The sequence below is a fragment of the Mauremys mutica genome, chromosome 2 (genome assembly GCF_020497125.1).
Source record: "Mauremys mutica isolate MM-2020 ecotype Southern chromosome 2, ASM2049712v1, whole genome shotgun sequence".
Taxonomy (NCBI): Eukaryota; Metazoa; Chordata; order Testudines; family Geoemydidae; genus Mauremys; species Mauremys mutica.
The window spans coordinates 110613079-110634953 of NC_059073.1; the positions used below are offsets into that span (position 1 = coordinate 110613079).

The following is a 21875-nucleotide window of genomic DNA, read 5'->3' on the forward strand; positions in this document are numbered from 1 at the left end:
GACATACAGATCTTTATTCAAGATATAATGTCTGGTTTTCCAGGATAAACAGAATACAAACAAGTGTCAGTTATTTCCAAGTTCCCTCTTTTTAAAAAATGCAGAAAGCCATAACAATTGTTACGAAGACATTAGGTATTCATCAACTATCACAACCTCTTTAGTACTGTCTGCCTCCAAACAGTGTGAAGTTACTTCAGTCAAGCTTACCTGAATGCACTTAAGAAAAAACAAACCACATCTGAGACATTATGGCACTTAGGCCTTGAAAGAAACTGTACCCATTTTGATCAGCAGAGCAATTTTAATTTTGACATTTTCAGAGGCACTTTATATATAAACAAACTACAAAATACATACATATATTTTAATTAACATTTTACAAAGCCTTTTTTAAACATTGCATTTTAAAATCCTTTCAGTCATATCCATCCTGACAAAAAAGGACATAATAGGAGATAACTGAAACCTAATGAGAGATGGTAAGGCATTTTCTACAATGCTTAACACTCAGAAATCTAACTATAACTACTGACCCTCTTGATTTTCAAAATAGCACGCGTAAAAAAGCACACAAAATTGTGCTCAAGTGAATAGGCAGCACATAACTGGACACTTGTGTGAGCATTTACCCAATTTATATACAAATTATGTGAAAAATTGTGCATATCTAATCCTGAAAATTATGTCCTTAATATCCACATCACAAAATTTACTGCTCTGATTTTCTGATGTACTAAGCACCCACAGCATCCTCTGAAATCACTGGGAATTGTAGATGCTCAGCACCTCTGAAAATCCCATCACTTATTTAGGTGCTTAAAGGTGGATTTAGAGGATTAATTTAAGACACCCACATTTGAAAACTGTGGCCAAAGTTTATTTGATACTTCAGAAAGAGTTCAATCCAACTGTGTTTGTCCAGTGAAGGGGAGTCAGAACATGTAGAATATTCCAGAGGCTGCTGGATTACATCCAACAATTGCTCCAGACTGCAGCACAAAAGATAAACCATTACAGACTGGCAGATGGGTCCTTCACAAAGAACAAAAAGGTTATCCCTTCCTTTTGTAGGACTGCAGGTCCTTCCTGGAAATGTATTACTATGCAATCTTCTATACGCTATTCGAGTAACTCTAAAATGATCAGCTCTTTACAAACTGAGACCAAGATGTCCAAAAGGCCATGCAAATCTACAGGCAGTTTGATTGCATTAAACTGAATGAATGCCAAAAATGTGTCAACATAATTGGTTTACTTTCTCTATAATCTGATTAATGGATGTGCTGGGCAATGTTTCTTACTAAACTCTCAGAAAAGTACTCATTCACTTGTGTCAAGAGGTTCAATAGTAACTACACTGTGAAAATGAATCCACAGAATTAACTTTCAACATTTGAAAATATTAATAGAGGCTGATGGTTTTCATTACTCATTTTAACACTACTGAGATAATGGTATGTGATAAAAAGTTCCTGCAGTAAAAAAAATGCCATTCAATCAATCATTTTCTTAACAGCACAGAAAAAAAGCAGCTTTCTGATAATTATCAGGTCTTAAGAGAATAACTAAAACTCAGTAAACTAGAACTTAACATATGACTTTTTTCCTGATGGTAAAATGATGCAATCATGTACCTGGTAGAACGAATTAACACAGTTAATCTTAATAGTAGTATACTAGTCAATGCCAAACTAGGGCTTTCCCTACACTAGCACTTGTTGGCAAAACTTTTGTCTGTCATGGGTGTGAAAAAAAAACCTGCCCGACATAAGTTTCACTGACAAAAGTGCTGGTGTGGACAGGAGGGCATCTCCTGCCCACATAGCTACCACCGCTCAGTGGGGGTAGTTTAACTGGCGAGAGCTCTCGTGCCGGCATAGAACGGCTACACAGGAAACCTTACAGTGGCGCAGCTGCACGGTACAGCTGTGCCGCTGTAAGGTCCGTAGTGTACACATAGCCTACTACCCAATTTCTAACTAAAATACTACAGATTGGGGTGGATTTAAATATTTTTCCTTAAAAATTATAAAATATATATTTTAAGATGTATTTTATTAAAAATTAAGCGTAGTGAAAATATTTGAATATAAGAACATAAAAGTGGCCATTCTGGGCGGGACCAATGGTTCATCTAGCCAAGTATCCTGCCTTTTGACAGCGGCCAATGCCAGATGCTTCAAAGGAATTAACAGGGCAATCATCAATTGATCCATCCCTTGTCGTCCAGCATCTAGCAGTCAGAGGCCTAGGCTAGGGTCACCCAAAGCATGGGGTTGGATCCTTCACTATCTTGGCTAACAGCCATTGATGAACCTATCCTTCAGGAACTTATCTAATTCTTTTTTGAATCCAGATATGGTTTTGGCCTTTACAACATCCCCTGGCAATAAGTTCTACAGGTTGATTGTGCATTGTTTAAAGATGTGGTTCCTTTGGTTTGCTTTAAACCTTCTGCGTATTCTTTTCATTGGGCGACCCCTGGTTCTTTTGTTAAGTGAAGGAGTAAATAACACTTCCTTAATCATTTTCTCCACACCATTCATGATTTTATAGACCTCTATCATATTCCCCCCTTTCCCGTCATCTCTCTCTTTTCTAAAATGAATAGTCCAAGTCTTTTTAAACTCTCCTCATATGGAAGCTGTTCCATACACCTAATCATTTTTTTTTGCCCGTTTCTGAACCTTTTCTATTTCAAATATACGGTTTTTGAGATGGGACAACCAGAACTGCACACAGTATTCCAGGTGTAGGTGTACCATGTATTTATACAGTGGCATTAAGATATTTCCTCTTTTATCATCTATCCTTCTCCTAATGGTTCCTAACAGTCTATTTGTTTTTTTTGTCTGCCACCGCACACTGAGCAGATATTTTCAGAGAACTATATACAATGATTCCAAGATCTCTTTCTGGAGTAGTAACAGGTAATTTAGAGCCCATTATTTTGTATGTATAGTTGGGATTTTTCCAATGTGCATTACTTTGCATTTAACATCATTTAATTTCATTGGCCATTTTGTTGCCCAGTCATCCAGTTTTGTGAGATCCTTTTGTAACTCTTTGCAGTCTGCCTGGGACTTACCTATCTTGAGTAATTTAGTATTGTATGCAAACTTTGCCACCTCACTGTTTACCCCTTTTTCCAGATCATTTATGAATATGTTGAAGAGCACTGGTCCCAGTACAGATCCCTTGGGGACACCACTATTTACCTCTCTCCATTCTGAACACTGACCATTTATTCCTACCTTTTTGCTTCCTGTCTTTTTAACCATTTACTGATCCATGAAAGGACCTTTCCTCTTATCCCTTTGGTGATGGACCTTGTCAAAGGCTTTCTGAAAGTCCAAGTACTCACTCTTCTCCACGTTTGTGGATCCCCTCAAAGAATTCTAACAGATTGGTGAGGCATGGTTTCCCTTTACGAAAGTGGAACAATTTTTGATACATTATGGAAACATTTTAAACCAATGAGTATTTTCAATTATGAGCCACAGTTTTGTGTGCACATGCACACAATCATGAGTTATGGGGAACACTAAAGATTGGGAATGAAGGGTATTTCACGGTGACAGAATAAATTAACAATGCAGCAGAATTTAGGGGTTATTGCCACAGAATGATGTCACATTGTACTGCAAGTACACAAACTGTTTTAGCTTCTTTGCAATGTCTCTAGCCTCTTTTCTTGCTCCCTTTTCTCCCTAGCCATCAATGTCAAGCAAATTCAGCAATTTCCTTGCAGGCTATCTGCTTATATATATTTAAAGAATTTCTTGTCACTTCTTTTTTTTTTTTTCTTGTGTTTGACTATTTGCTCTTCAAATTCCATCTTGTCCCTCCTAATTTCCAGTTTACATTTTACCTGCCTTGTTTTATGCTCCTTTCTATTGACTTCTCTTGGGATGGATTTCCATTTTCTGAAGCATACTTTGTTTGGCTCAAATAAGCCATTCACAATCTTTCCATTTAGCCATTTAAAAAAAAATCTTGCCCTTTTCCTGTAAGCATATGCATATCTTTTGTGACTCTTATCATAGAGCTTAGTGAACTGTTAATAATATGGCCTGCCAGAGAAAAGCTCCAAATTAGCATCCTAGAAAAAAACAGATACCTTTATGTAATCAGCTTGCCATTGCCATGGTTGGCTTCTATCATAATCTTTGGCCATACAGTCTTAGTCAGTTATCTGCTTTTGAGTCATTTCTCAATTAACCACACAAGTGGGAATGTGCTGCCACTGATTAGAATCAATGGGACTGGCATTCCCAATAAGCTGTATATGCAAAGAAAAGACAGATGGGAGAAACTGTTGCAGAAGCCATAAAACTTGACCATGTGTGTGTATGATGAAAATTAGAAATTGTATAAAGCACCTTCAGTGTTTTAGTTGAAACTCAAGCATCCAATATTCAGCTCCAAGCTGCAGAATCTTTCCTGTGACAGATGAACCTTATCAAGCTGAGTGATTAATTGTTTCCCTTAAAGTATATCAGCATTGGCAGTGCACAGAGAAAGCAAAGCACAGGTGCTGGCCTTTAGACAGACTGTCATGCTGGTGATATCACAGTGTAAGGAGGCCGTGCAGTCTTAAAACACTGTGGTCAGACTGGAGTGGGACAAGGACTCTGCTCACAGACAGGTGATGGCTAGAGGTCTGAGACCTGACTGGGAACTGCTGGACTGGACCACAGGGGCAACGGGGGGTGGGGGGGAGGCATACAGATGTAGTTATTACCCAAAGCACACTAACTAGCCGTATTCTGAAAACACTGTTCTTCTTGGCAACACAAAAAGCTAATCTCATTGCAGCGCACAGCGTTGGCAATCAGGAAATTAACTTCTCTGCTGGGTACAGGAGAAATCTTTTTATTTTAATTGTTCCACCTACTATGGGCAAATTGTTTCTCTTCCAGGGTACAGCACTGGGAAGCTGCTACTGCTAGCAGCGAGTTTCAATATAGCTCCCTCTTTTTCCCTCCCCCAAAATGTGCCAGCTGCTTAGTAAGAATTAGGTGTCTCTTGCCAATTAGATTTTCAACAATCATCAATAAGCTACATGCCACACCTAACAAATCATTCCATAAGCATCCACATGACTGTTTAGTAAAGGTAAGACCTATGAATAATAGAGGACAACACATTTTGTTTACACTGGACGCACCACAATTGTGACTGTTCAGGTTTTCCATTTATTCTTATCAAAGCTATACTTTTGCTGAACTCAAAAGGTAACAAGTCTACCACCACAAACCACATTTCTGCATCACTGACAGGACATGCTATATATTAAAATAAAACGTCTTTCAGAAGAGTAGAGTCACAAGGTGGGCAAGTTAATATATTTTACTGGACCAACTTCTGTGAGAGACACAAGCTTTTGAGCTTACACAGAGTTCTTCTTAAGGTCTGGGAAACATCAGTGTCACAGCTAAATACAAGGCAGAACAGAGTGTTTAGCATAAGTAATTAATACATATTTCAAGGAACCATTCAAGGTGAAGTGGTCTGTTAACACTTCTCCAGCCAGAGTGTGGAAGGAAAAAAAGGCTGGGGGTTGGGGTTTAAGTGGGTTATAGATTGTTGTAATAAACCATAAATTCAGTCCATGGTTTTAAGTATCTAGCAAAGTTAAGGAATTTAAGTTCCCAGGCTTGTCTTTTGACCTTACCCTGGGACCAACACATCTACGACAACACTATATACTTTCAAAAGACTAGTTCAATGTTAACTATAGAACACTTAGGCCAGGTATACAGTACAGACCCATATAGGTATAACTACATCACTCAGGGGTGTGGATTTTTCACACCCCTCAGCAACGTAGTTATACTGACCTAACCCCCAGCGTAGACACTGCTATGTCGACAGGAGAGTGTCTCCCATTTATATAGCTACCACCTGTCGGGGAGAAGGATTAAATATGCCAATGGAAGAAGCTCTCCCATTGGCTTAGGAGCATCTTCACTAAAGTGCTACAGCGATGCAGCTGCATCAGTGACGCTGTAGCTCTGTATGTAAAGACAGGCCCTCAGTTCACCAGTTTTTAATAATAAGTACATTTAAGCAAAGACAACCTTTACCTGCTAATAGCAGCGGTGCAGAGGAAGGACAGCTGGCCTCGGCAGTGTTACTGAGCATGCTCAGTCCGTATGAGCATGCTCAGTACAAGCCAAGCAGCAAATCTGGGAGGGCATGTGACCCCGAATACCCCGCCATGCGTCACCTCTGCATGCAAATATTACAAAAATGTATAGTTCTATATTTTGCAGAACACATATTTTATTTAATTAAAGTGACCCACTATTGGTCATTTAAAAAAAATGGGGTGGAGGAAGATGGTTAGTCATTCACACCACTTTAAAAAAAATATTATTTAAAAAAACACTGTAAAATCTTTCTTAGAAAAATAATATGGAAACTCCCGGATTATGCAGTAGCAGGAGGGTTGTCTCCCCCCAGTGAGTGTACTATTGAACATTTACAAATCCCCAAAACAGCTATTAGAAAATTACCACATTACCAATCACAAATCTATTCTCGGTGGATAGATCATCATTAAATTCAAACTCACATTTCTCCTCTGCTCTGCATTGGGGAGGATTTACTTTTTGGTTGAAAATAGGTATCCTTTAAAACCACAGACTTTTCACTGATAAATATTACTGGGCTTCTTTGGAAAAAAAAGACTGCAACTTACTTAATTGAGTTTCTGAAGTGATCTTCAGCTGGGCTTTTTACCGTGCAACTGTTAAGAAGCCACAAGTCTGCTTCTGCGGCGTTCTCTGGAGGACAGAAGAGACAGAAAGGTACATTGAAGAATTACAGCTCAAACTTGGAACTATATCACACTAAAGAGATTGGATTTAACCTTTTGTTAAAAAGTAGACCGTTCTCATAAGGTTTCAATAATGAAGCCTTAAATATAATTTTGGAAATTTTATGAATATTGTTTACTCATGTTAATTATTTGGAATGCAGTAGCATCTAGGTGCTGCAGTCATGAACCAGAACACTACTGTACTATACAATACAAAAAATAAAAAGTCCATGCCCCAAAGAGCTTACAAATCCAAGTTAAAGACAAAACATACCACGTAGATATAAACAGAAAGACAGTGGGAGCACAAGGAAATAATGAGACAACATTGGCTAGCATGATAGGCAGTGGTCTCAATACATCATCTGTCTAACCACTGTCAATTTTTTTGGTAGGACTCACAGCACAGGAGAGTTTAAAAGGAAGGAGCTGAAGGCAGACAATGACGTGGTTTTACAGATGTTTATTAGAAGCACTTCCCAGGCATGAGGGCAACACAAGAGAAATCAGGAAGGTGCTTGTTTGAAAATGTGAACAAGTGGTTCATGGAGACTGGCATCACTAGCATGGAGGCAAGAGTTGTCATCTCAATTTTATTGTGTAACATTTCTATAAGGAAAAGAACCTAGGCTTAAGCAAGCATAAATATTTACTGTAGAAAGAAAATTCAGAAAAACTCCACTGAGTATTAGAATTGGCTACATTTTAATTATTTTATCATTAACATCCAGCAAATTTTAGACTAAAGGTTTAAGAGCATACCCTTAGTTATGCCTATAGTTTTCAGCCCAGAGCTAAATTCCTTGGTAAATTTCTTTACAGCCTTGTGATAGCTAAATACACTAATTGTGTTGGATCATGAAGTTACCCTCAGAGGCACTCTACCATGTGGCATGAACACAGCATTTTTCCTCTGCAATTAAAATAAAGGTTTTAAATGAATTTTAATTAAGGAGAATTAGCTTGTCATCTAATACAAAATTTAGCCTTCCAAAACAAATGCAGGAAATAAAAAATACTGTGTATTTCTAGGAAATTGGTTTCCAAGTACTACCCAGTGAATGTTTTCTCTCCACCTGGTTTTCAACTGATTGGCAAATACCACAGAATCCAAATGATATGAGGTCACTCTCCTAGGAGAGTAACATTTCATTTTTTAAAAGAAACTCCTTGAGCAAGCCCTAGGGAGTATCAGACAAGTCATTTCACATTCCCAGTGCTCTGGCACTAATCAGGACTGCTTAGCGTTGTATTAGTTAGGCACTGAAAACTTGTGTCACACTTTGGTACTAGCTTTCAGCAAATCTTGAGCCAAAATGAAGTACTGTAATAGGATTTAAAGTGATACAAGTAATAAATGGAGCAAAATTGTTTTAAGTCAAAGTGTAGTTTTTAATTTAAGTGACAGCTCACAAAAGCAAAATAATAATAATAATAATAATAATAATAAAGCCTGCAATGATTTTAAAATGTGTGTCTATATATGTATATCTGTATTTACCTGTCCATATATAAAAAGCTTCCTTCCCCTAGCTACACTTAATACAATCTCAAACTCTAAAAATATGTAGATATCTGCAATCTTGCCTTTGCCGATAAACAGAATTATTCCATTTTTCAGTTAACTGTCACTCATCCAACCTCAGGAAGGGGCCAAAATGCAAACGATATGTAAAACAGGAACTGTTTTTTATTTGTGTAAAATGAGTGAAAATAGTCAGGAGAGGTTTTTGTTTTAATTAGTGTTACTAATAGAGACTCCGTAGTTAACTTGTTCTGGGATGTTAAAAGCCTTTTCAGGTTCAAATACAATGTATTCCAAGGAATCAAACAAATCCCCAGGATAACCCATTCGACGTCATATCTAAAGGGACTGTAACAATGGTTGGGTTTTTTTTTTTTTTGTTTCTTTTAAACCTGTGAAAGCTTAATCAAATGCCCCAGCAGCAAGTATCTACCCTGTCAATTAACAGACTCAAACAGCACTAAGTTCAAATTCAGTCTATTACTGAAGTAAAAACATATTGGGACAACCTAAAGGATCTTTCTTCAAACTCAGAGAGCTTCTGGTTTACATAATATTTACATTTAGACTTGTTCTGTTAGCAAGAGTTCAGTGCTAATGAGCATGCTATCCTTGCCTTAAATGTAAATATCAGTACATTTGCAATTGTATTAAGGCCAATAACTTGAACAAACAAAACCAACAAACAAAAAAAGGAAGAGGAAAAGGAGGACTGGCTTTTGAAAGCAAGGAAAAGATGAACAAAAACTCCTGGCTCTTATCAACTGAAGAGAGCATCTGAAAAAAACAAAATAGCTTTTGAATACTATTCCACAGCAATTTATATTATTGTATTTAGAAGTCGCAACAAACTTCAAGCACATTTTCAGGTCATCAGCTACAATGTCCAATAAACAGTGGTTTGTTATTTAAAAATGCTTTGCCCAAATGAGTGTGTTAAAAAATTAATTCAAGGTTTTTATGCAATAAAATGTTGCCACAGTCTGTTTCAAAATATTTTAAATGTGCTTATTTCTAATAGTACAAACTATGAATATAACTCATCTCCAGCTGCATAACAATTTTCTCTGAACTTGAGAATGATTGGGTATTATATAACAAGAGGCTGACAGAATAAATATCATACCAATGGGATAAAATGCACTTGGGAGACAACTGTCACACAGAGTCAGAAGAGAACTATTATATAACTGTATTTCATGGCAAAAAAACTGAGACCTCTTCATTCAGAACAAGGGTACTCTGGTGGTTAGAGTACTTGCCTAGGACTTGGAAGATCAAGGTTCAAGTCCCTGCCCCAACACAGAATTCCTGTATGACTGAGCAAGTGATTTAGTCTCTCGGTGCCTCAGTTCCACATCTATAAAATGGGGGATAATAACCCCTACCCCAGGATAAATACATTCAAAATCATGAGGCACATATAAGTACCTAAAACAAACATGTGGACTCTGGGACTGTTATAACCTCCTAGTTGGGTGGGGGCTTTACAACGAACTGTACAGTGAAATACTGCAGGTTGTATTTTGGAAATGTGAACAGTTAGTTTGATATGTATATTTTAAAAAAATATTCAGCATAGTTCTTAAGTAGGTCTCAGATTCTACCAGTACAGAATCACTGGGTAACTCCTCCTGTGAAGAGGCAGCCCACTAATTTAGGTGCCTAAAAACAGATTTAGGAAGGTAAAGTTTTTGGCCTCTCCTCTCCCTACAATGCTATGTATTGCTATTGCTATTTTATCTATCTTTTCTTACCCTCACTTATTTCTTGTTAACGCTCATGTTGAGCAATATGGCTAAGTTATATTTACATCATTTCTCATCAAAACAACAACCTAGTTTAGAGATACTTTTGTCCTTGTATTTTCCCCTTATCCCTCCATGGTATTGCACATACATATTGCAAAAATTCATTATGTGCACACCCTGCGTCAAGTTACTGAACAGCTCTTAAAACTTACTTGAAAAAATAAACTTTCAGAAATTATATTTATAAATAATATCTTCCTAGCTGGCAATTAGCCTGTAGGCTCACAGGGGAAGGGCCATCAATACAACTAGGATGACACTGGATCCCAGGACAGAGGGTGTTCCCGTAACAGTGGAAGCATACATTAGGCCTTCAAGGAATTTAGACACTTTAGGGTGTGAAAATATAGTGCAAGGGTTCTCAAACTGGGGGTCGGAACTCCTCAGGGGTCACGAGGTTATTACATGGGGGGTGACGAGCTGTCAGCCTCCACCCCAAACCCTGCTTCACCTCCGGCATTTATAATGGTGTTAAATATATAAAAAGGTGTTTTTATTATATAAGGGGAGTCGCCCTCAGAGGCTTGCTTTGTGAAAGGGGTCACCAGTACAAAAGTCTGAGAACCCCTGATATAGAGTGACTCTATATGGGTGGATGGTGTGCTGATAGAGCTGCCTGGGTGAACTCTAATAGAGCTTATAGAAAGCACTGCGTCTTTTAATGACAAGATACTCTAAAATAGGAGCCTCTATGAGGGAAAGGTTACAAACTCTATGGGAGAGAGGTTACATTGTTTTGCCTAAACAGAAAATCTTTTCCACTTAGCTGCACCAGCTGTTCTGGTACAATCCTTTCTACTTTGTATCAGAATGTTCTGCATATCTATTGAACAAGTTCTATGTTAACCAACCAGCATCCAGGCTCTGAGATAGCAAGAGACTGAGTCTGGATGGAGACTTTTCCTTTTGTGCTAGGAAACTATGTTGGGACTCAGAGGTAATGTTATTGGAGGTTGAATCAAGAGTTTCATGGAGCTCCGGGTACCAGTAATGCCTAGGCCCAGCTAGTGCTAAACAAATAATTTCTGCAGACTCTTATCTGATCCCCCTCAAAACCCTTGAGTTTTGAAGTTTCAGAGTGTAAGCATACAGCCAAACAGGAGACCAAGGGATGAGAAATGTGTCTGAGAACCAGGGCTCCAACATTCTGTGGAGCAAATGGAAAGACACTTTCTCTTCTTCTCAATGGCAAGCAAGTCTATGTATGGGTGACCCCAGTTGTGAAATACATTTGGAATGATAACTATAGTTACATGAGTTATCTGCTACAGTGTTTTGCAGACCCAGATGTGTAGGACTGAGTTTTGGTGATGAATGGACCAATTCCCCAGTTGGACAGCTTCCTTGCAGAAAGGGAAGACCAGGATCTTCCTTGCCTGTTCATATAAAACATCACACTGGTGTTGTCTGTATTATCTAAACTGTTTTGCCTTCAATCACAGGGCAAAAAATGGTTACACAAGCCAAATGAATCACCTGCATTCTAGGACACTGATATGAAGGTGGATAAACCCTGATTATGTTGTTGGTCCAAACATGTTCCCCATCTGAGGCTGGACACATCTGTTCTAATGTTTTCATGGGCAGAGGTAGAGAAAATGGAGAACCCTAGCACACCTGATTGGGATTCTTCCACAAATTTAATGACAATAGGAATTCTAGAAGAATTTAGGCTGTCATGTCTATGTGGTGCTTGCTTGGGCAGTAGATGGACTTCAACCACTTTTGCACACAACAAAGAGGAAGTTTGTCATGTTAAGTTATGAATGTGTAAGAGGCAATGTGGTCTACCGGTCTCAGATTGTGTGATTTTTCTTACACTACCTCCACTGCCATTTCTGCCATCCTCAGAGGAAAGTCTTAAAGGCTTTATAATAGCTAGGATGAGATGGTGTACATGGGATCACTGCTGCTTCAGGTGATGAAGAAGAAATTTTTGGCAGCTAAGTGTGGCGAATTCTTAGGAATCTTACTCGGGAGGGTGATCTGACACTTGAAAGGACAAAGGAGGTAGTTTTGTGGCATGTTGTGCACCCCACAGTACCCAGCATCCCCAATAGTGTGAACCATAAGTGAAGTGAGATATGGTCCCGGTGAGGGATACCAGATAGGAGGTCCTTCCTTATATTCCCTGTGCTTACTGTGTTAGCTTTGAAACCCTAGGATCCCTATCTGAGGCAAAGTGGACGTATGAATGGGATTTCAGGATACATATTGGTGATCCCTCCCCATTATTATCTAGAGCAAAAGATTAGAAGAAATATTCCTCTTCCAGAGGACAAGAAGACTTTGCTGCAGTCTCCGGCAGTATATAGGAAGATCCCTTGCCTTTAGTTCAGACATACCCGGTACCATGAAGATATCGGTGGTCAGTGTCAACAGAGTATCTACACAACAGAAAATAAAGCAGCAACTCTGGGAAGGAGGATACTGCTAGATTTGCCAGTAGCCTAGATCACATTGTTGATCTGGGCAATGACATTTTAATCAATTTAGAAACAATTGGCACTGAAGTAGATTTTGAAGACAATGTTGGTATAGAAAAGTTGGTACCAGTACAGAAAACACTGGCACTGGTACTAAGAGCCCTGGATGTAGTCCTATAGTCTTCACATTGGAAGCGGTGTGAGGCTGACCCTTAGCCAGTACCGCAGAATGAAAAGAGGGTCTTTCTGTCACCAGAAACCTAACTCAGGCCTTGTGCTATCCTTGGTTGAGGTAGAAAGAGTTGATCTTTACCTCTTTTTGTTGGTAAGTCTCTCAGACAGTGATCTACGTTTATACTCTTTCAAAGAGCAGTGCTGTGTCCTACCCTGGCAGCCAATGAGGACTTGGGAGCAGGAACAGCTGAGGAATACTTTGTGGAAGCAGGAGCCCAGAACTGACCACTAAGCTAGTGTTTACTGAGGCATTTCTGAAGGAGGACTGCTCAGATCTGGGAGGCTCTTCTTTATACAGATATCAGAAGCAGGTTCTCAGTTTCCTCCAGAAAAAGTTTCAAATGAACTTCTCGCTTTTTAAATTTGTTTAGAAAACAAACAGCAAATTGAACATTCCTCAGCAATGCAAAACAGACATCTTATATGAGTATCATTGAGACAGAGCCATCTCATATGAGGGGTGATACTTATACCCTAGAGATTTTTGTTTAGACACAAGGGCTGAAAAAAAACAACAAATTATTACCTAAACTGAAACTTAATGTAAAAACCTACACTACATTAACTAACTACAACTAAAACTACATTAAAGGGATAACCATGTACAAAAAAATTAGTTTTAGGATTAGAAGTGGGCAAGAGATAGAGACACTGCTCACAGTTCCATCTCCCGGCGATGGATGGTTGGCCCTGCTCTTCCCTTAATGCACTGTACAGGAGGGGTGAGGATACTCAAGGCACAGCCCCAGTTGCTGACCCAAAAATTCCAATCTTGAGTACAAAGTGCACATGTGCATCCAGAGTGAAATACATATGGATAATCACTGAAAGAACTGGAACTTTCTTTGGCTTTTCATTCCATGCTTTCTTGCTGATTCGTCACAAGACACTCAAGTCTGATGTTGATCTATCATGGATTTTTTTGGAGGGTTGAGCAAAGTTACTTGACTTGTCATATCTCCAACAAAGTGCTGCTTTAAAAATTACAGTCTCTAAGCTGGGGGGAGGAGGAAGTCAAACCTTTCCACATTTTAATGTTTTTTTTTTAATAAATTCAGCTCATCAATATTTCACTACTGACCAGATGTAGGTAATCAGCTACCTAAAACCAGCCTTCTTTATGTTCTAACAGTAACAAATAACCCACCAACAATGTCAAATGAGCATTATTTTTAAGCTCAAAAGCATAACTCAAAACCACTGATTTTTTGTTGTTGTTGTTGCATTGTGACATCTTTTCCATGAAAGAAAAGCTACATTGGAAGTAAACCACAAAATCTATCACACACTTTGCAAAACAACAGAGTACAAAGAATACTAAAGGTCATGGAAACCTCTGAATACATCTAACTTAATTGGGACATTCTGGAAAACATAAATTGACAGGATTATGCAATACAAAAAGGGTAACATGGTAAAAATCTGAATCATCAATATACCAACAAACAGCACAAAAATAATTACAATTTTTTTCTAACATTTGTTTATATTATTGTTCCTTTACAAACTATAAATCATCACAACTATCTTAAGTAGCCTGCAGTAACACAGTGTCGTGAAAATAAAGCTGCAGATACCAAATCAATTGCTTGGTCCTAACAGGCACAATATAAAAGGGTATTTTAAAAAAAGACCACCAAAATGAAACATGAATATAACTATAAAGAATCTAGAAGCAAGGACCAGCATAGGCCTGTCACTGAGAAGAAACAGCTCTGCTTCACCTCTTCAGTTCCCATCTCCTCTCTGCAGAGGACTCACCCCCAGATTTGCCTACACCGTGCACTCAAAAATCCTGAAGTCAAATCTGCATAACATATCTATAACTCTTTATACAAAACTGCATAACTAGGGCCTGCTGGAAAAGAGGCATATTTTTAAGTTCCAACATTTCAGGAGGAGACTCTCCTGTGGCAATTGCCTCTCTTTCCCAGGGGCACCCAAGTCTCCCCTTCTCTTCCTCCTACTTTCCCCATGATTCTCCGAAGTTTCTGCAGTTATCCTGCTCATTTCTAATTTTCTTGCCCCGTTGAGGCTCTTCAGATTACCCTGCTTTGCTGTGTTATGCTCCAGCCCGCTCTGTCCCCCATTTATGGATCTCCCTACCCACTCTTGGTCCCACTTCGAGCTCATTGCTCCCCCTTGACAGCTGTCACCCATTGCTTCGTCCACAGTTCTGATTCCAACATCTGATCTCTCCACCCCCCCAGCAGTGGTAGGGGGAGGGCCTCAGGCTTCGGCTTCATCCCTGGGTGGCAGGGCTCAGGTGACAGGCCCCCTGCCCTGTGGAGATGTAGGCTATCCCAACAAAGACCAACAACATTCTGGAGGTGATCCTGAATAATCTGGAGGGTGGGAGGGGGAGGAATGTCATGCCCAGTATACCCAGTGTGTATTTATGTTCAGTCGATATAGAGGACATCTCTCTAGACTGAGTTCCCAGATATTTGACAGTTTGGGGTTTTCCAATCACCTCTCTGAGTCATTCAAGCAGAAGTGATTTTGAACTGGGCCCACATATAAGTCACTTGGGAGCATAAAAGGTTTTGGTACTAAGACAGTTGGTATCGAGGCAATGGATACCACAGAGGTAGTTGGTACCAATGTGGAAGGTACCACTACACTAACTGAAGGACTCTGTGTTGGGATCAGCATGGAAGGTGTGCAGTCCTCTAAATTTAGAAAGTACCACATGCTGCCTTGGAAGTCAAGCACAGGGGCATCAGAATGTACTCTCTCAGCCTTGTGGCACTTTGATGTGTGGGCCTGAGACAAGTCATATGACTGATGACTCTTCAGTCTCTTACTAGGTGATGGGGATAGAGACCTGCACCTGGGCTCACATTTGGAACAGTGCTCCTTTCTGACCATCAGGCATAGACATCAATATAGCGGTGGACAAATGGAGCTTATGAGAGGATGTGACCTGGGAGCTCGAAGCAGTATCAGCTCACTTGGACACTGCTTGAGAACGACTGACACAATGCTAAGTCTTTGGTGTAGCTCTCGGAGTTTGAGGAAGACTGTATCAACTTCTATAACAAAGAGTTTTAGTCTCACTTCCTGGGCTGCTCTTTCTCCAAATGAACAAGCAAAACAACTGTCCTGGGACATGTCCTTCTCCAAGACACAGCAGGCACAAAGGATACCCATCGTTGATGGGCTCCAAAGCATCACACAAATGACAAATTTTAAATTCCAGTGATTTAACTTCTGCCTTCATTCTAGTACCTCTGTTCAAGGGAGGTAGGGTCTAGTTTAACTGAAACTTACGTATTTTTTTTTTGGCCACAGGGCACAAAAAGAAAAATTACATTAACTACACTTTCACTAATTATACTATCAAACTAATATATACAAGACTAAAACGAATTATAGTGTATGCAGTATGCAGACACTGCAGAGATTCCTTCTTGCTGCCAAGCCATTAAGATGGAACTGACAGGCAGTTGTATCCCCTCCACCATTTATGCATTTGGTTGTGAAGGGGAAGGGGCAGGAGTGAGGGCACTTAGAGTACAGGCATTGCCCCAACGGACACTGATAGACACAAAAATCCAATCTTGCATGCACAGGACACATGAGCACCAAGAGAGCAGAATGCAAATAGACAATCAATTGAAGAACCGATGATCTAGGTTTTTTCTCATATTGCCAATTAACTAAGCTAGCCAGTCCCTCAAAAAGTACCCAAAGCTTTCACACCTTTTACGCCTACTAACTTTCAAAGGTCCTTGGTCACAGTGACCCTTGCTTAAACCAGGATTATTTAAAGTAAATATTAGTTAATTATATTATCGCTCATGCTTTTGGGTACAAACTGATCTCTGCAGATATCAGGAAAGAATTCTTTCCATCACACATCATTACATAAGAGGACAGAGGCATCTAAAGGGCATAAAGTTCAACCTTGTGTGGCAGCATCAAACCTTGTCCTCTCTTCTCCAGAGTGAAAGTTTCAGTTGACAGAGAAGAAAGAACAGAGTATGATTTTGAAAAACCAAACAGATAGTTCTAGAGAGGGAGGGTGTAGCAACTTTTCTTAAATAAATGAAGTTCTGAATAGTGTTTTGTTCAGCACAGGAATTTCTTCACGGGTGACATTTGTTGGGTTTCAGATGGATTGAATTCCACACAGTATACAGCAGGGGTCCCCAATGCAGCGCCCACGGGGGCATCTAAATGCGCCCGCGTCCTGGCCAGTGGTCGAGCATCCGCCGAAATGCTGCCGAATTTCGGCGGCGACGCCTCTCGATGACGCCGCTTGCTGCTGACAAGCGACATCATCGAGAGGCATCGCCGCCAAAATGCCACGGAAATTCGGCGGATGCTCAAACGCCGCCACGGTCCTTCGTCTGGCACCCACCAGACGAAAAGGTTGGGGACCACTGGTATACAGCAACCACCAACTTTTTATGTAGAAAATAACCAAAATATACTTGAGGGGAAACAGCTCTCTCACTTTGTACTGTGCTCCCACTGCAGCTTTAAAAATTAAAAATAAAAGTAATCATGAACTCCCAGGCTGCAGTTTCTTGAAATCTTCAAACACTGCTGTCAGCTTCCAACTGTTCCATTTTGATTGAAGTGCCAACAGCCTTCTCTAACCACAGTACCCTATGTCATGTGTAGAAGGCCTGTTTGAATTTTGCCCCACTCTTCTAGTATAACAAGCTCACTTATTTCCCCAAATTGATGGCACAACTATCCTTCACCACCACAGAAATGTGCCTAGGGACAATGAGCCTCATAAAAAAACTAACATCAAATGAAATACTTGAAAAACATTGCCATTTTCTACATTTATGTTTGTAAGTTTCTTAAAACAATTCCTTCAAAGTAAAATACTGGTCAAAACATAAATAAGAGAAAAAAATTGGACTTATTGGACTGAGGCATTATCATCTAAACGAACGGTGACAGAATTCAACCTAGAAACAGAATTGAATAAGTTTAACAGGCAGCTGCTGGAAACAGCTTTTAACATGTAAAACTGCAGTGGATAGCTAAAGGTACCCTACCACTCACCACTATTAAATATACAGACTTTTCAGACCAAGTTATCTGCAGGAAACTTTTGAAGTTCTGATGTTTAATTTTTAAGGCTTACCACCAAGATAAGGGGCATGGTCGGGTTCTGAAGCCACTAAATAACTAAATCAATCAATCAGCACAAGAAATCAATTGAAAAAATCACTTGAGTCACCAGCAGCCGTTGGAAAAAAATTGCTACAGTCAAGAGAAAGTAGGGTAAACATTCACCTTTATTCTTGCTTACTTTTGGTATCCAAATATCGTCTACTACCCATTTCAAGTCAAAGCTCATCTCCCTCTCCCCTAGCTATATAACTTTTTCCTCTCCTTATAGCTTAAAAAAAATCAAAGCATATTACCTGACCTGATCCCAACCACCCATGGCACAAGAATCCCTTACTTGCTCATAAACCGAGATCTTTTATAATGAACTAATACTGCATCAACCATAGGTAGAGCCCTTCACTGATACAAAAATGTGTATCGTCATCCAATCCACAAAAACTGTCTGCAGATATTAGCGCATTTGCAGGGCTCTACTTACCATGGCTGGACTGAGGCTCCAAGGCACCTCCCCTCCTCCCAGCTGGAGCTTGGTCGGGAAGAGCCGCACTGGCAGCTGTGGGGAGCCGTGGCGGACCCTCCACCTGATGTGGGTGGGTGACCTGAGCAGCCCTGACCCATGTCCCTGTCCCCCAGGCCTCCCGCCCAGGGCAGGTGGAGAAACGCAGGCTCCCACCGACCCAGCTCTGGCTGGGGAGGGGAGGCACCTCGGAGCCGCAGCCCAGCCATGATAAGAGGGGAGCCGCGGCAGACCCTCCATCCGCCCAAGCAGCCTCAGCCCATGTCCCTGACCCCCACCCAGGGCAGGTGGCGAGTCTACACCGTGGTTCCTCACAGCTGCCCGCCTGGCTCTTACCATCAGAGCCCTGCGCGGCTACAAAATTTTTATCTGCAGCCAAGTGGCTATCCGCAAAAATGGTCCATGGATTTGCAGGGCTCTAACCATAGCTTTCAAGTCTCCTATCTGAAAAAGGAATGTGCCTCAAGATTTCTCACACATCTCATATGTCTTCTGTGACAGAATACACCCATGTCCACTACTGTAATAATCTTTGTACAAAGTGTGCCTTGTGAGGTATCATTTGAAAACTCAATTTGCTGGTCATTATTATCCTGGTAAAATATGTGTGGTAACATTGTATGTACAGTTATAAGATTCCGCTGCATGGCATCACTAAGATATGGTCCAAGTCTGGGGAGTGGCCAAACCAGTTCCTAGGAGACAAAAGGCAGACTGATGCCTCAGCCAGTTTTAAACCAGGTCAATGAACCATTATCTGCTAACTGGCCATTCTTTGGCAGGAAAGGGGGCATGGGTGAATAATCTACATATTAGCAAAGAAACTGTGTGGAATTCCCTTCCACACAAACTGCCTGTTGCCTTTACTCCCAGCTGGAAATGCTTCTCAAAGGAGGGACAGCGCTATAAAAAGAAAGGGCAGATACTCCAAGACACCTCTCTTCCCCCCTCTGTCCACTGAGTCACAGCACAGACAAGAAGAGACAAAGGAAGCAGCCATTAAACCCAACTCTGACAACAAGAGTGTTGAGAGCATGTGGTGATAAAACCTATGCTTTGAATTTAGCATAGTTTGTTACGTTGGGCATTAGTTGCATTTTAATTTTTCTTGTAACCATTTCTGACTTTTATGCTTCATTACCTATATTCACTTAAAAATCTCCTTTGTAGTTAAATAAACTTGTTTTATTGTTTTATCAAAGTGTTTAAACTGAAGTATTTGGGAAACTCCATTTGGGATAAAAAATGTGTGACTTATTTCCACTGATGAAATAACGGACCTATATAAATGTGTATTATCTGGGAGAGGGCTGAACAGTACAGGACATACATTTCTGGCAAAACAATGTGGGACTGGGTGCATGTTCGGGTCACTCTGCAGAGTAACTCAGGCTGGTAAGAGCCAAGGTGTGGCTTGCAGGCCGCAGTACACAGACGGATATAATTGGGAGTGACTTGCATGCTAGAGGCTGTTTGTGAGCAACTCAAGCAAGAAGCTTTTGCAGCAAAGCATTATAAAAGGCACCTCAGGTTGGAGGGCAGAGGTGACATAACTACTCATTAGTCTGGGTATGTCACACTATCATTAGCTTGTCCATCTAGCTTTCCCTCCCTTCTCCTCTGGATTTGTCAGCATAGCAATTTTCACTGTGCCACACTGGATCACCATACCAACCATTAGGGGGCAGGGTGTGGGGGAAAATGTTGGTACTCTACCCAAACTTCACCCACAACACCTGGATGTTTCTGCTAAAAATCAGCAGCAGTGAAATTAACAATGTCAATGACTGATGCATCAGACTTTGGAGTTAATACCCCAGTGAGATGAATGGACCAGTTCACATATCTTAGACCTATTATTTCTGATATTCCATCAATTTATCTTCAGAAAGTTTTCTTCCATCATAAGGGCTGGACAGCTTTTGTTTTGTGGTAATTTTGGGTTCCCCCCCAAAATGAAGACTCGTTGAGAGTAATGATGCCACCAGAAAAGTGCCAATATCTCATACTCAGAGCTCAGAAACAGCCAATGGGCACCCATATGCCCTTCTCTGAAGCTATTGACTTGTTCGCTACAATCTCAGTTTTCATTAATAAAAGTAAGTCTCTAGCTATCAAGACTGAATAAAACCTAAAAAATGTGAATCAAGTGTAACAAATGCAAAGATGAGGCTGCAGAGAGACTGAACAACAGGTCTGAGAGAGTGAACTGCCCCATTCATCTCAGCGACAGATTAATTCAGATGACCAGTAAAGATAATTTAAATGTGAATATTGTTAACACTTCATCTCTCAAAAGGAGAGGGAACGTCGCAGATTAATGCAATTTACTGTGAGTGATGTCTCATTTTGGTATCACAAGTGGGTGATATTTGGGGGGCATTTATTTTCTTACCACCCATTGAGGAGCCAACTTTGAGCATGTTCTAGCTACACCAAAATGGAAGCCAAGTTCAAGGAGCCAGGCAAAGCCAGCAGCCACACAATTAATTGGAAAAATCTGCACAATCTATTGTGTGCTGCACATCATTTTGGAAATGTATCACCATCTTTTTCTCCTAATCTGACCTCATTCATATTTCCAGGAAAATTACATGCAATATGATTTCATGCTTTCTTTTTCTCCAGGTTCTGTTCTACACAAAGCAAATTATAAATACAAGATTTAGTCATTCACATTAGCAAATATAAGTTCCTTTATATTACACCTCTACCCCGATATAAAGCGACTCGATATAACACGAATTCGGATATAACGCGGCAAAGCAGTGCTCCGCGGGGCGTGGGGCTGTGCACTCCGGCGGATCAAAGCAAGTTTGATATAACACGGTATCACCTATAACGCCGTAAGATTTTTTTGGCTCCCGAGGACAGCGTTATATCAGGGTAGAGGTGTACCTGTTTAGAGTAAGAATGAAATCAAACATCTAAAATAATATTTTAATCCTGTATAACATTTTCCGGCTAAGGATCTCAAAGTACTTTACAAGTATTAATGTATTTTATCTTCAGTACCCCTTCACCTTATCTTACAAATGCAGAACGTGTGGCACGGCACTGAAGTGACTTGCCAGAGGTCATAGAAGAAGTCACTGTGTAGAGAAGCTGAGGCTCTAACCCTGGTCTCCCAACTCCCAAACCTGTTCCTTAAACACTAAGACATTCCTTAGATCCATGTGGACATAGTATTTTTGATAATGTCATTCCCAGGCCATATCACTGATATCCAATAGCTACCGAAGTTTATAATACTATTTTAGAGCCCTATTGTAAATGGGCCCTTCAGGCATCTGGTCATCTCAGCAGTAATGTGAGTCAAAGTTAAACACTTCAAACATTTTCTCCAGAACAAGTGAAAAATTAACTTCAATAAGCCCCTACTAATGCACAAATGCAACTCAGAAAAATGCAGCTAAGTGTCTTACAAAACCTA

The 21875-nt window shown here is 40.2% G+C and overlaps 1 protein-coding gene across 2 annotated transcripts in view; it reads right to left on the bottom strand.

The window, feature by feature from the left end:
* Window positions 1-21875, bottom strand: part of CDKAL1 (CDK5 regulatory subunit associated protein 1 like 1) — a 636289-nt gene that overhangs the window by 498467 nt on the left and 115947 nt on the right. For both annotated transcript variants that reach the window (XM_045004929.1, XM_045004930.1), the window contains exon 5: window positions 6710-6794. In XM_045004929.1, coding sequence (XP_044860864.1) covers window positions 6710-6794 — 85 coding nt within the window. The remainder of the gene's footprint in view (window positions 1-6709; window positions 6795-21875) is intronic.